This window comes from Pundamilia nyererei, unplaced genomic scaffold (assembly GCF_000239375.1).
Source record: "Pundamilia nyererei isolate P.nyererei 1_Seehausen unplaced genomic scaffold, PunNye1.0 scaffold00113, whole genome shotgun sequence".
NCBI lineage: Eukaryota > Metazoa > Chordata > Actinopteri > Cichliformes > Cichlidae > Pundamilia > Pundamilia nyererei.
Window position 1 is genome coordinate 1620882 of NW_005187514.1, and position 15509 is coordinate 1636390.

At 41.9% G+C, this 15509-nt stretch overlaps 1 protein-coding gene across 3 annotated transcripts in view; it reads left to right on the forward strand.

Moving 5' to 3' along the window:
* sema6a (sema domain, transmembrane domain (TM), and cytoplasmic domain, (semaphorin) 6A) overlaps positions 1 to 15509 on the forward strand; it is a 100741-nt gene that overhangs the window by 47640 nt on the left and 37592 nt on the right. For all 3 annotated transcript variants that reach the window (XM_005741779.1, XM_005741780.1, XM_005741781.1), the window contains exons 4-6: positions 10523 to 10583; positions 11877 to 11939; positions 12535 to 12636. In XM_005741779.1, coding sequence (XP_005741836.1) covers positions 10523 to 10583; positions 11877 to 11939; positions 12535 to 12636 — 226 coding nt within the window. The remainder of the gene's footprint in view (positions 1 to 10522; positions 10584 to 11876; positions 11940 to 12534; positions 12637 to 15509) is intronic.

The window sequence follows — 15509 nt, forward strand, 5'->3', positions numbered from 1 at the left end:
CCATCATGGCACCGGACACCGGTACCCATCCCTACTCTTGTCATCAGTATTTTTTAAAAATGGCGATGTTGCTTCGCCTCATTGCAAAGTGAGTGGTTTGACAACCAGTCAGCTCCATTAACAGGCAGGTTTACCTTCAGCATATAACATTACAGTAGCATTAAAAAGGCCTTAATAAAACTGATCCTTATGTGCTTGTTCTCTGCCCTCCATAGCTAATTGAGTGGCAGGCTTGATTGGATCCTGTTGAAAGCCACAATAGGGGTCTTTCTTTGTTTCCCTCCGAAGCATGTCAAATTAAGTGGCTGAGGGAGGCTGCTGCTTTAAGAGAGCTGTTTTTTTAACATGTCTCTGGTCATTAAGAGGAGGTGTATGGAGAGCGAGAAAAACCAGACTAAAAAAAGAGAGAGACTGTGTGTGTGTGTGTGTGTGTGTGTAGTGGTTTTTCCAGAGACTTTGGTCTGCCTGTCGCCCACCTGCTCCACATGGGGTGGCAGGGCCTTAGGGATAAGGGAGGGAAATGAGACACATGGGGTTTATTGGAGGGGCTTGACTGTGTGTGTGTGTGTGTGTGTGTAAGAGAGTGAGTGAAAGAGGGTGCGTATATGTGTCAAGTTTAGTATGCTGACCAGTTGTCTGATGGCCACATGTGTGTAAATAAATATATACATTCAAGGGTAGTGAACATGTGTGCTGGTGGGTGTGGAAGCTAGTCTGTGATCGTGTCTGCAGTGGCTTGCATGTGTGAGGTGACCCGGTGCAACAGTCCTACACTTGCTAAAAGCAGACACATGGCCGAGGTATGTGACCCCCGAATGACTGGAATGGCTGCCTCAGATTAGACTGAGTCGGATGACCGCCATTGATCCGGACACAGAGAAGAATGCTGGGAGTCGATAAAATGGACACACAAACGACGGCCCTTCCTCAAACATCCATCGGCTCTAACAGAATGTCGATAAAGACACGTGAAAGTTAAATGACAAACAGTTTAAGGCAAACAGCACAGACAATTACCACTTCAGAAATCAATGTGAAAGTGAGCCAGCAGTTCACCCAGCAAGACTCATGCCACGAAACAACGCACAATGGTGGAAACGAGCCCCCCCACAAAAAAAACTAGGCAACATCAATAGTTGCTTTTATGACGGTTGTCCAGTCAAATGGCTTGTTTATTCTGGAGCCAGCATCACACAGCTCTGCCATCATGCCTCTAGACCAGTGAGCCTCAGTTCTTGGTGTGCAGCAGCTTGCAGATGGCCACTGTGAACGCAGTCCAAAGCCCAACACTGTTTCAGGCTGTTTTTTGAATGACTGCTCAGTGTATTAAATCCCTTTGGCTCCTGTTTTGGTGCTGGCAAAAAAATCACAAGATTTTTAAGCTGTGAGATGCATACAAACATAGCAACTAATGAAATTGTAAATAGACAAAAGTGCCTTAATCCATAGAGAGAAAGAGTCAAGTCTTTGGCAATGTGTGAACTGAGCAACAGATGCAGCGATTGATAATTTATCCTTAGTTTTAAGTCTTGAATGAAGTGTATTGATATGGTGAAATCAGGCGATCGAGACCTGTTTTAGCCAGTGTGTCTGTACAAGTGTAAAGAAAATAGCCTCTGCTAATGAGGTCATATATCTCTTCTAATATTTGTAAAACACCATTAGCCTTATTAGACTCTTATATATTGGGTGTTAATTATGTATTCAGTTCATGACTGCTGTAGGTTTTTAATATTATGAATATGATTCCATGGCCAAGTTTCTATCAAGCGCATTATCCAGAGGGATCCTACAGCTTGATAACATATCTGACTGCAGTCTTTTCATATGCAGCCTTTTAAAAGCCCGCTTGTTTGTTAGGATTTAATAAGACTGGCACTGGATTGAGTATAGTATTGATTTCTTTCACTTTAACTTAAATATTTTCTCTTATCAAAAGGGATGCATAGCAGATCTTCTGCTAATAAGATCTTAAATAGAAATAAAGTAGAATAGAAATACAACATGGAAGTTATGCCAAGAGGTGTTTGTAAAGTCATACTAATGACCATTAGATTCAGCCTTGCAGCAAACTAATTGCTTTGAAGCAATCAACAATACATTGTCCATGATAAACTGAGACATGGTGTATACTAAAGTGCAGGTAATGAACATGAAAACATCTTAATGTGCAAGCTTGGTGGTTTATGCGTGTCTGCTGTCATGTGTATTTTAGATGTTTAGCAGCAGAGTCACGTTTGGTAAAAGCAATAATTTGTTCAGTGAGAGACGGACGCGGGAGGACTCGCATCCCAGAGGTCCATATTTCATGGTCAGGGTACACTGTGTACTCCATTCAGAGGGAATTCATCATGGTGCAGTGGGAGATTCATCATTGTGATCTTTGCACGTGTGTGTGTGTGTCAGAGTAATATGGTCTTGTGTGTGTGTCTTCAGCTGTAAACAAAATAGCTCGTCACAAACCTCCACTTTCATGAGAACTGCTTTTTAGTTTGGAAACTTTGCAAACTAAGTCTAACCTTAAAGAGACTCGGTTACTTAAACATTTATTTTATTGTTTTATTACTTTTTGTTTAGATCAAGTTCTTTTGGGATATATTTTTTGTAGTTTTCAGTGACATCTTGGCAAATTTTGTTAATCCTGTGCTCCCCAGTGAAATTGCTGGACTCTGGAGAATGTTTGATTAGGTGAAACAGATAGACCGGCTCGTCACATGCGAATATATGAATGAAATGGGATCACCAAGACTTTCTGTTTGGATGCTTTAAAAAAAGCTGTTGTTCAAGTTAACCACTGTTTTTGCCAATTGCTCTCCACAACTGTTTGCCTGCATGCAACCAAAGACTGCCCAAACCTGTTTGATCAACAGAACTCAGACTATAAGCAGTTTCCAGTACCAGACGACGTCTCATCGACTGCCTACAGATTCTCTATATTCATAAGGAGACAGTCTTATTAACACTCTGCTTTTATCCCCTCACAATGTCTAACCACCTTTATTTGGAGGTAAATAGAAAGGATAAGGGCAAAATAGTGGTCATAATCACCCACTGCTCAGCAAAACCGTGTGTGTGTGTGTTTGTGGACATCAAAGGCAGGTGCAATACTTCAACTTTGGATGAAGAAGTCAGTCTAGAAATTTCAGAATTGCTTACAGAAGATAGACGTATGGTTTATATATATATATATATTTTATTTGGCACATAAGTTAAACTGACATGGATATTTGTTTAAAGTCTGTACGATCATGTCACGGCCTGTTTCCAATATGTCGTTTGCCTAGTGTTGCCAAAGGACATGATGGCTGAAACTATGAATAGGTGTCTCAAAGGTTCACGCCAGCTGGAGAAAAGACATGGAGAGAATGATAAAGACAGTCCATACATGCTTGTGCTTGTGGGTATGTGTGAACGCGTTGCTATATACCCTGCCTTGCGAGCATACCCTAGACCTCTCCACATGCAGGGCATAGTCGCCATTCCTAGGCCACAGTCACCCTTCACCATGGTAACACCAACCACACTCTGTTTACACCCCTCTATGAGGCTGCGAAGCATGGGAATCAGAGAGACAGAATGTGTATGTGTGGGACGGACAGAGAGAGAGGGAAAGAGAGAGTGATCGCCGTGAGTGAAAGACCAAAACTTGTGATTACAGCGAGACACGCTCACAGAAGCGCACTCAAAAATCCTGATTACCTTGTCTCCGTTGAATCCTCTAGAACAGCCATGCCTCTGTGGCTGCTGTTCTTCCCTGTTGGGTCTCTTTGGGTCTCGCAGTGGAGGCCACTAGAGTCTCTATTATTGTAGCTCCACCAAATCCTGTTAAAACCCACTAATGATGGGGATTACACGGTTGCCTCCTCTCCCTCTCCTCGCAGCACCGACGACATCCAGCTATGTCCACCCTCTGAACCAACTTTTGCAGCTTCGGTAATCATAATCACCTGAAATGAAAATTGGAACAAGTTTAATTTCATAAAATAACTCTGCAAGCATGTAGAAAGAAATGTCCTTTCACCCATTCTTTGGACATTTGCTGCTGATCATATGAGAAAAATATTTACACAGCCTGGCTGGAGTATACTCCTGCACTAGAATTAGTGCCACATTGTTCTCATAGCTTGTCTGGTTAGCTAGTGAGGAGTATCCTGGGTAATAGCAAAAGGCACTGAGATGCTACAAAAACTTTATGTGAGAGTATATGAAAATGTATGGTATCCTGATAAATGCACATATAGAATATGAATTTAAATTAATGTAGTTTAAAAGTTAAAACTATCATGTTGAAATGTGTTAGACAACAGAACATCTTCAGCATTATTTTACTGTATGTTAACAATTTGCTTAATTGCATGTTCTTGGAATTGGGGTGCACAGGCAATTCACAATTTAATTACAAGGGAATAAAAAAAACAATTAATTAAAAATTAGGAATGACAAACAAAATATTTCCCATACTGATCTCCTTGGAAGTTAGATGTAAGATTACTGGGTAAGGTTCAGTAAAGAAATCACATCTTATACTGTGATTATGCATATCTGCTTAATTGTTCCAAGAGTGCACCCTCAACACATGCCCCTTACCATACTGAAGCAGCCACGCACAAAAAACACACATACAGTCACATACAAATGCACACAAAAGGAAAGGTGGAGGGAATGCTGAAAACCATAATGAGAAATTCAACCTTCGAAAAGAACAACCTGCCTCAGCCTGGGGGTGAGTGAACCCTGGCTTGTTGGATTTCATGCCACCACATCACCGAGGGCCTCTCGATGCCCTCAACCCATTCAGAACTTCAACAGCTCCCTTCACAGCCTGAAGGTGCCTGCTGGCTTCCCCAGTTCCCTCCCGCCTACTTTGTGAAGAGGATTTGAACCAGTGAAAGCCAAAACAATGCAGAACGGGCCATCCTCCACCACCCATGATCCAGTTATGAAGAAAGGGGAATATAGGTGAAGAGGGTGACGAGAGAGAAAGTGTGGGAGGGTGGATTGCAGGAATTAGGTTTGCGGAAAGTGGAATGGTGGAATAAGGTGCGGGGCGCATGCTAATTGTGTTCCCCTATTTTCTGCCACTGGAGTGGGAGATAGTTTCACAAAGGCCCAGCAGATGGACCGCGCTGGCCTGTGGTTACCCCAGAAGAAATGCGCTGTTATGAAAACGACATTCCTCCACACAAAGAGCCTGTGTTCTCGTGGCCACGCATGGCTACATGTCCGACGCAGACCCTTTCTGTCATTCTGTTGCACTCAATCTCACACTCTTGCCCACGCTCAGTTAGTCTACTGTTCTGACTGGATCATTCAGCTCTTCCTCACTGTGTACCCATCTTTTTACAGTGTCTCCATCTTTGTCCCTAAGAGGATATTTGCATACCTTCCATCCTACTCACGCATTTTTTGTCCCAGGATTTTGGGAAATGAGAAGCCCACGCCAAGTGATTCACATTGATACCCAATGTGTCGCGTTCATCCACTGTCAAAGACGCCTGTTATTTCTCGTTCCTCACAATCTCACGGTGTTTCTAATTTCATCATCTGCACCACAGCGCTATAGAACCGCTTCCTTTGTGTTAAAGTACTGTGCCATCCTCAGGCTGTTTGATTTACAGCTGAAAGCGGGAAAATTATGGGAAAGTGAATGACTTGCAGCAAAGCACCCTGTGGATTTTAGTTAAAAAGTTACTAAAGTCTTAACCAAGTAAAGACCGTGTCAAACGCATTCGCTTTTAAAAAATCTCACTGGACTGTAAATTTTAACATCAGAACAAGCAGAACTTGTAAAGAGCATGGCAAAGATTTCAAGATGTGACGAGTACCTCTTGAGGAGGTTATTGGGAGGAGGAGGAGAAAGAGTCGGCAGAGGGCACGAGACAAATATACTGCCTAAACTAAAAGACACAGGTGCATACAGGTCTTTTAAAAACAATGAGAGGTTTGCTCAGGGTTACCTCTCACAGTCACTGCAGCAGATTCTCCTTGTAAACACTTTTGAATTCGTAGCTGATTGTTGCAAGTTGTGTCAAAACTGTAACTTTAAACACACTCACACAAATAGAGCATCTTACAGGATCTGGAGATGTAATTATTTATCTCCCACATTCAGTATGAATAAACATCTATGAATCTCATGAGAAATAAGAGAAAAACAAAACTCCTGCCAACTCCACGACTTGCATGGGAATGATTAGGCTTTTCTCAGTTTCTTCACTACCAAAGTAATCCAGTGATAGTTTTGTATCTACAGTTACACTGCAGAGCCGCCAAGTGCAGATATTTCATTCTTTTAATGTTGCCAATTTGCCAAACAAATGTAGGCTAACACAACACGGCTCAAGTTGTAGTTGTAGTAATTTTTAAAGTATTGAGGTTCAGAAAAGCAATAAAGCGTAGACTATACCAATACCATGACTTTTTATATTCCTGAAGTTAGAGAAAGAAGGGTGAAGTGGTTTGGATGTACGGAGGAGGGATAGTGGATATAATGGGCAAAGGATGTGTAACAGGGAGCTGCCAGGCAGGAGGAAGAGAGGAGGAATACAGAGAAGGTTCATGGATGTAGTGAAAGACGAAGGCTGGTGTGACAGAAGAAGATGCTGGTAATAGGATGAGATGGAGGCAGATGATCCAGTGTGGTAACTCCTAAAGGGAGCAGAGCAAAGAAGAAATTCTGTGGACAAACTATGTGAGCTAAGAGTCATTATTACTAATGCCATGCTCTCTAATTCTTTACAAAACTTGATTCTAAGACACTTATCTGATCTAAAGCACCTGGATTAAGCTGCATACTGCATGCAAATTAAACAGAGTATCACATTTTTCATTCTCATAAATAATTTTACAAGTAAAATTTGTACATCAGTACGGCAAATGGATTCCAAGCCTGAAAACAATAGACAATGGGACACCTATTTTTGTATTCTCAGTGAACTGCTCAGCACATATGGAAATGGGCTGTTGCATAATAAAATTGGTCTTTGCCATACTTTTGCCCCAGCAGAACAAAAGCTTTTACTCACAACAGGTTGTTTAGTCTGTACTGTGCTCAGCAGGCAAGAGCGTCTCTGAAATCAGAATATGTTGCGGGATTATTTTGGGGGGCTAAAATATTTGCAAACCATCAGATGAAATGCTGAAATATATTCAAAGTGACATCTACGATAAAGGCGTCCTATTTTGTAGTAACATAAAAACAGTAGTAAAACGTTTCCTGGTTATTTTCCTGAGGGTTTTTCAAATTAATGACTTCCCTTCAACCCACCACAATCTGAAAAAGAAAATCAATTTATGTGCCGTTCTCGAAGACTTTAGAGTGAAAAGTTTATATGAAGCCTTTATAATACAAGAATCAATTTTTTCAACAATTATTTAAAAAAAAAAAGAAAAGAAAAGAAAAATCCATTATTCATTTCAGGTATGTTTTCAAGAAAATATGTCAAAAGATTCTCTGGCTGTGTGAAGATGTGCTGTTTTTCTCAGAACTTATCCTGTTAAGAAAATATGCATTGGATATTTTGTGGGTGAGTTTACATGACAAAAAAAATGTAAATTTTAGGGGGTCCGTGTTGGAAACAACCATTTTTTGACATAACATAAGCTGAACGTTAATCAATTAATCAAGAATGAAATAATAGCAACAGTTTTAAAGTGTTTAAAAGGTCGGATCATACGTCATGACAATAACTAATAACAAATTAGCAACAATGTGACTGTGATGGATCATGTGTTTTATGCAGGTTTCATCTCTGGAAGTTGACTTTCATATAATAAAAGATAAATATAACTTGGAATACTGAATGCCTGGAACGTAGATAATTGATTTTAAAACTTCAAATAAAAAAAAAAATAGTACTGATGTTTACAACATCCAGTTTAATGTTGCACAGATACATGTTGTACTCTGCCTCTGCTTCTTTTCTTTCTTCTGAGTGTTTCATTGATGTGACTCAGAGACCACAAGGAAGTGACTGTGTTGTAATATGAGTTCAGGTGCAGGGCTGAATAGGGGAAAGGGTGCATGTGAAATTTTGTTGGGGTAAAGACTCGGGGGTGGGGGGGGGGGGGGGTTGTGCACGTGTGTGTGTGTGTGTGTTTGGAAAGCTGGTGTTGACACAGACACAGCCGCTCCATTGTACTCCCCCATCTCCAGTCAGTATGTTTGAGGAACGCCTCATCGCTTGGCTCGCTCTAATCTCTGCTGGAACCAGAAACCTGCGGCGGGAAGGCCTCAGCCCAGAGGACTTTGTCAGCACCGGGATAAGAGAGGCACAAGTCAGGGAGAATCGCTGGGATGGTTACTACTGAAAATTATGGAGAAGTCAATTACAGATTGCTCGTGAGCTGCTTTAAATTTGCAGACAGTAAAATAACCCAGGGGATTGCAATAAATCCGCTAAGTAATCCTTTGATTTAATAGCTTTTGATTTATTTAGGTCTTTTTCAATATGAAGTTTGAATTTTAATATAAAGATAAAACAAGTTAACTTGCTGAACTTAAGGAGACAAATCAGAACATTTTAGTGATCATCGTCCACCGTTTTTATCACCTCGTGTGTTTCATCTCCATTTAAATGTGTCTCTGTTTTTCCACTATTTTAAATGTAGTGGTGCTGATTTTTATAAGCCAGCTTTTTAAATATTCACATTTACTCTAGAACATGTAATTCTGACTGCATTGAAAGGGATACTGAAAAAGGCAACACAGACTGACCTGGGAAAATCAGTCCAGAACAATTAGCACAGAGCAGTTCAATGGCAGTGGAACCAGTTAGGCCTAATGAAAAACATTTTGGAGGGGAGATTGTGGTTTTGGCCTGAGCCGCAACAACCTGTAACTTGTTGTTGCTCAGTTTTTAATCATGGCAGACTGCGCAGCGACAGTCAGCATCTGGCATTTGCTTGAGCAAAGGAACTTGGAAGGAAGGCCACAGGATGAATCTGAGTGACCTAAAGCTGACTTTGCTCTTGGCTTTTTTCATGAAAAGGGTTTTCTTTTTATTTCAGCTGAAAGCAATAATCACAAACATTTAGTTATAAGAGGAACTTTGAAATTAGTCAGTATTGTCCATAAAAATGGACTTTTGAGTGCGCTGTTGTGGAAAATTCGTTTGAGAAGGGATGAAAAACGCGTGACATTTTTTGTTTTTAAATGGTAAATGGCAATTTGCTAAAGGAATTTTTGTGCTTTACATGACAGTGATGATATTGATTATGTATATTTTTTTTATACTGATAGGTCTGATCAGTGGACAGTTACTATAGAAACCATAAACAGCCTCAGTGTGGAGAAATGAAAAAAAGATTCATATGATGTATTTTACAGTTTCTTTGAGAAATTTCAGAAGTTAAACCGACAGAAAAAACAGGTATTTAGCCCCCGGCCTCTCTGGAAATGTGATGAAAGCTGAAATGTTTTCCTAATTTCAACCACTCTTAAAGATTAATTATTCAATTTAAGAATTGTGGCTGATAATGTACAGTAGACTGGGTTTTATCCTCGATGAGACTGAGGTGGCCCCCAGGAAAGCGATATAAGTGGATTCATTTCAAGATGCCTGTTCCTCCAAAGACTTTATTAGATTTAGTTAATGAGAGAGCAAGGCAGGCAGGCTGGCTAAGCGCAGGTTGGGGAGCTGGAATATAATTAAGCCGTGAGTCAGATGATGCCACTGTTACACACTTTGATTAAAAACACGTTCAACAGCTAATCTTCAACAAATTAAAGCGGTTACATCGTTTGGCACGGTCACCTTTGGTTCTCTCCTCAAAAGAAAGCTTTTCTTTCTGACTCTTCCGTTCATGCCACCTCTACACCTTCTACCTCCCACCTCTACACCCATTGTATCCTCCCTCTCCATGTCCGCACCCCAATTCTCCACGGTAAGAAGGTGTAGCGGCATGGCTGGTCAACTAGCCTTGTCTGTCTGTCTGAGATGTAGTTAACCCTTGTGATTTTTATGTCTTCCATATGCCCTGCTGGGGCCTTTATGGCTGGACTGTGTAACGCAGGAGAAGCTTGTATATTTCCAGGCCAACACACATAAGTCTTCTTGTCTGAGCTATAATGAGTGTTAGTATAGATTTCCTGTGGCTCAAACACTAGGCTTAATTGACCTGAACAGCTCTGAGTGACTTGGCACCTCCCGTCTCAAGCCTTCCCTCCTCCCTCACCCCCCACCAAGACCTTTCTCTGGGACAAAGAGGCTTTTGTCCCCAGGCCTGCGCCACGGCGCTCCGAACCTTTGTTGACTGTTTCTGTCTGACAGAGCAAATAGATCTGGCCTCCTTTTGTTTATTGTCATTTTTTGAAGTTTGAACAAAGTTTATACAAAGCCCCATTTTCTGACGCTGTTTGCTGCCTGCAGGGGGAAAACAGAGAGGGAAGAAAAGAAATGGGTTTATTGTTTGTTGAATTTTGACTGTCTGCTGCTGTCTGACCTCTTCTCATCTCTCCCTCTTCTTTCTCCCAATCTCTTTCTCTTCCCTTCCTCACTCGCTTTCCCTCAATCACTTGCAGGGATCATATATACACAGTGGACACAGACACTGCCAACAGTGAAGAGATATTTTTCAGTAAGGTGAGTGAGACGTCTGCCTCTTTGAGGATGTGTTGTTCTCTGCATGATTGACAGCGTAACCTCACTCTGACTGCAACAGTGTGTACGTATGTGCATGTGGGTGCATTTGTGTGCCTGCCAGCAGTCTTACTCACCCGCTCACCGATTGGACCTGGCGCGTTCGCAATGGTGACCCTGTTAAGAAGATTATTTAATCAATCAGCTAGCTTGCGTCATCCACGCTCATCAGTGGGACAGCTAGAGGTCTGATGGGTGCGTAACGGAAGCTGAGGGGACAGCGGAAGAAGAGCGAGAGGGAGGAAGGAGAAGGGGGAGGAGCAGGAAATAGAGAGCGAAAGCAATGGCTAGATGAGTAGCAGAAGAAAGACAATATGGATGCAGAGGTGAAGAAGATCCCATTGTATAGTTTCAAATTATTCCAAAAAGGGGCCTCATATTTACATAGGGCCTCGACTGTAATAACCCACTCTTTATTCCATTTCAACCACTCTTTGCTGGCATCGCATGCCCTAAACATAATGCATGCAAACAGAATTCAGACAAGGCCATTCTCGTGTATGCAACAACCAGCAATCCCTCCACCTCATCCACTTCAATGTCAGAGCCTGGCAAGTGGGTCTTAATGAGAGCAGGCTGCAGATGAAAGGCTGGTGGGAGACGCGCAGATTGATTGATGACTGAGGGTCTTTAATCAGTGGCTGAGCTCCAAACATGTTGTACAACAGCGGCAGGTACATAGTGGTCTGAACCTGCGGCTGGGAGCTGACCCTCAGGTGACACAGGCCAGGGACACACGTGGTGTGTATGTGTGTGTACATTTGTGTGCATGGCTATAACTTAAGTATAATTACCCGTATGTCTGTTTGTAGTCCAGTGACAAGTAAAAGAGGGCTGATCCACAGGTCAAGGCAGTGCGTGTGTGTGTATGTGCACACGCAAGGATGGCAAGCCTATTAATCCACAGATTTGTCCACGGATCTGTCCTTGGACAGTCTGTTCTGATCCGGGGTCAGTATTGTATTTCCTTCCCTCTGGCAGAAAATTCGATGTTCAAGGAGGTAAAATGATCTCCAAACAAACTTAGAATAAAGTTTGCCTCAGAGCAGGTGCCTCATGAGAGAAATCAATGATGTAGAATCTCAAATGATGATTATTGATCTTAATATAGATGGGTTATTGAGCTCCATAATGCTGTCTGTTTTTTCCTCCTCCCACCTCACTGTTTAGCCTGCTTTCTTTGTGACTCGCTATTTTTCTCTTTAGCTTCAGTTAAACTTCCATCTTTTTCTACAGAAAATGACATGGAAGTCCAGACAGGGAGATGTGGACACTTGCAGAATGAAAGGGAAGCATAAGGTAAGGAAAACACACACTACAACATCATTTGTAGAGCAAACGTCACTCGAGTTTTTCCAATTTTTTTTGTCAGTCACACACTGTGCATGGCAGACAACCTGTAACTGATGTAATTGCGCACAGTCTCTGTTTCATTGTCTTGCTCTCTCTCTCTCCCTCACACACACAGACACTCTTAACACACATTTTAAAGACACAAGATCCTGAAGGTGCAATAACACACTTCTTGCAGTTCATATAACCTTCTGCTGTCAGAATTTATAGAGCATATCAGTGGGAATCTTCATATCTCATGGTTGTATAACTTTATTTTTTTCCTGAACTTAATAACACTTTCATTATTGTTTGAGAGGACGTTAAATGGCACATTAAAATCTCCTGCGGATTTGCCTTTATGTGCCGTGATCAAATGCATGTCACGATACTGTGTTTGTTACATATGCCTCTCCCTGCTCACCGCGTGCCACATGCTGCACTTCAAAAGACAGAAAAGCAAAAAAATAACAGCCCACATGTGGCTACAGATACAGATGTCACCATGGACTTCCTTTCTTCTTTTTCTCTTTCTTTTTTTCCTGCCCTGCTCTCCCCGAAGGATGAGTGTCACAATTTCATCAAAGTCCTTCTGCAGCAAAATGAAGACACCTTATTTGTTTGTGGAACAAATGCTTTCAACCCCTCCTGTCGGACCTACAAGGTAGGAAAACACGCACACACACGAATGACTATTTTGGTGCTCTTGCCCACTTTTGTTTTATCTCAGTGACATTTTTCACATCTATCATTTTGCTCTTTTTTTTTGCTCTTTCACAAACACACGCACATAACACACACTTATAGGATTTTTGACCCCAGCCATGTGAGAGTTTAGAGAGGGTGGGCTATGGAGCCACGGACATAGATGGATGACTTTCACAACTCAGCAGGCCGTCCTCCTGTGCCTTTACCTCCAGGTGTACTTTGACAAACTCAGTTCAGAAGCAGAGAAAACTACTCAATCTTACCTGCTTTCATGCATGCTCGCACATTGCCAGATCTGTTTTAACCTTTTCCTGAAAACATATTTCCGGCCATATTCAATTTATGGAATAGCATCAAGATTCCTTCAGGAAAAGTAAAACCACGAAAAGAAATGGTGCATTTTATTTCCTATGAGTCACTAAGGAGAGCACAGGTACACATTAAGATTGACTTAGTGCACCAAAATAGAGATGCCAATAAAAAAGCAGATGCAGAGAGATGATTAAAGTTTGGCATACGTGGAAGCAGATGAACAAACGTTAAAAGCAGATGGGCTGTGTTCAAATTGAACCTTTTTTATTTGCTGTCGACATAAATCTGATGTTTCTGATGCTCCAGTGTGAAAAAGTGAACATAATTGCCATTATAGTCTTAGTTCGTTCAGCTTGGCTGACCTACTAAGTTTGCTAAGCAATAGTTGAAAATATTGGAAAATATTAAAGTTTTAATTGGTATTTGTCTAATTTTTTTTTAGCATACTCTATGACAAATCTTCTGGAAACCAACCAAAGATCAGTATCAGAGGTTTAATCATAGTAATACTGTACAAATACTATGCACTGCTGTCCGGACAGACCCAGTATGAAGGACACCTTACAGAAAAGGAAGAATGTGGGACAGTGGGACAGTCGGATAGACATGCAGACAGTAATAGAGACAAAAGGACAGGGAGACTTAGTAGCAGTCCTGTCCTGAAGGGTGTTGTTCTGTGGTTTATAAGGATGTGTTGTGATGGTCAAAGCACACAGAGATGTTATCTAGGTGGCCTGTGGGGAAAACGCCCCTGCTTTGGTTCAGCAGATCTGCTTACCAGAAAAGCAAGACCTCTTCGCTCCACTGCCTTTGTGGTTCAGCATGCTAAGCACACAAAGTGGACGTCTTTCAATTCACTGACTCCTCCAATAGGGAAAGTGGAATTTATGTCTCTGCATTTATCAGGCATGGTTAGCTTTTATAGCGCCTCCGGTTATGGTTTCAAGGTTTGTGTTTTAGCTGTTGCTGCACTGACGTCGCTGCTAGTCGGCTGAAGTTAATGGGAAGGGAGGGGAAGTGTTGTACATCAGTGTGAGGTTTGGTAAAAGAACTCCACATTTACACACAGCCTTATATGCACCTGTGGTATAAAAATGATGCTTTTTATTGATCACTTATGTTAAAAGTCAAACTTCAGTCAATAACGGTATGATAAAAAAGGCAACTATTGTTCTTTAAAGAACACCGATCATTAAAATTCATGTTTCGTATTTGCTCAGTCCCTGCCCTACCTTACCCAAGTGAATTTATGTGTTTGCAACTGCCCTTCCACACCTACTAAAACACTCATGTTTAGTTGAATAAAATAGCTGTTTTAGCCAGGAAACAACTGAGTTATTACCAAAATCATTACAAGAAAGTCTTGACACCTTTTAAAATGCAAGAAATATGACTGATTATGGGCGCAAAGATACAAATCCACACGAAACACATATACAAGAAAATGTGCACCCATGCAAACACTGACTGTGAACTGTGTACATTTTAAAATAGGCATCTCTCTCTCTCTCTCACACACACACACACACACACACACACACACACACACTGTACTGCTGGCAGGCTGGCAAACTCTCTGGGCAGATACCAGACCTTTGATGGCGTGCTGGGCTCATCCACTTCGCTTGGTCAGAAGTGTATTTGTGTGTGTTTGTGTGTGCGTATATGTGCTTGTGGTTAAATCCACCTTGGCCACAGTTTGCCTCTCCATCTCCCCAGTGTGACAGCACTGAAAAGAGCTTCTGTTTCGGGGCCAGCCTCATCCCACATTAATCAACAGCGCTGCGAGGGCAAGCGGGAGGGAAAGGGAGGCATGGAAGGGGAGAAAAGGTGGCGGAAGACAGAGGAGGGAGACAGAGGGGGCAGGGAGGGCAACCGCCCAAACCAGCAACACCTCATGTTGGTTTTTGTGTTGTTTTTTCCATCAACCCCCTGCCTGGTTACCTCTGATTTTACCTGACTTTGAGTTTCTGACATTTATGTTTTTTTTAAACAATTTTCTCTCTTTATTAGCTGCTTCTTCAATTGGTGGTGTCAACATAAAAAAAAAAACATGCACTGTCACAAATGCATTCATATAGAAAAAACACAGGCAGACACCTCGGCAGCATGGCACAGCCCTCTCCCTTAGCACCACACAGCACCCAACTCCCTTTTTTCTTCTATTCATCCTCCCTCCTACCGCTCCTCTTCTCCCGCCAGCCTTAATCCCCCCCCTCCACTTCTCCCACCACTCCGCCATCTTTCCCTCTGTTGCTTTCTCCCTCAGTCACTCCCTTGCTGTGTTGTAATAATAAACACTCCGTCCAGCTGGGCTGATATATGACTGGAGTCAGTTTCATCGCCTGTTGCCGGGTGAAGCAGGGGGAATCAGTGGGGAGTCTTGGAGGCAGTGACTCCCAGGTGATGCGTCTTAGACCTGATACCGGCTAACCGAGGTGTACTGGGAAATTTCATCTCTTCTTCTTTGCATTTGAAAAGACGAGGTGAAAATGCTTCCATGCATGCCATTTTTTG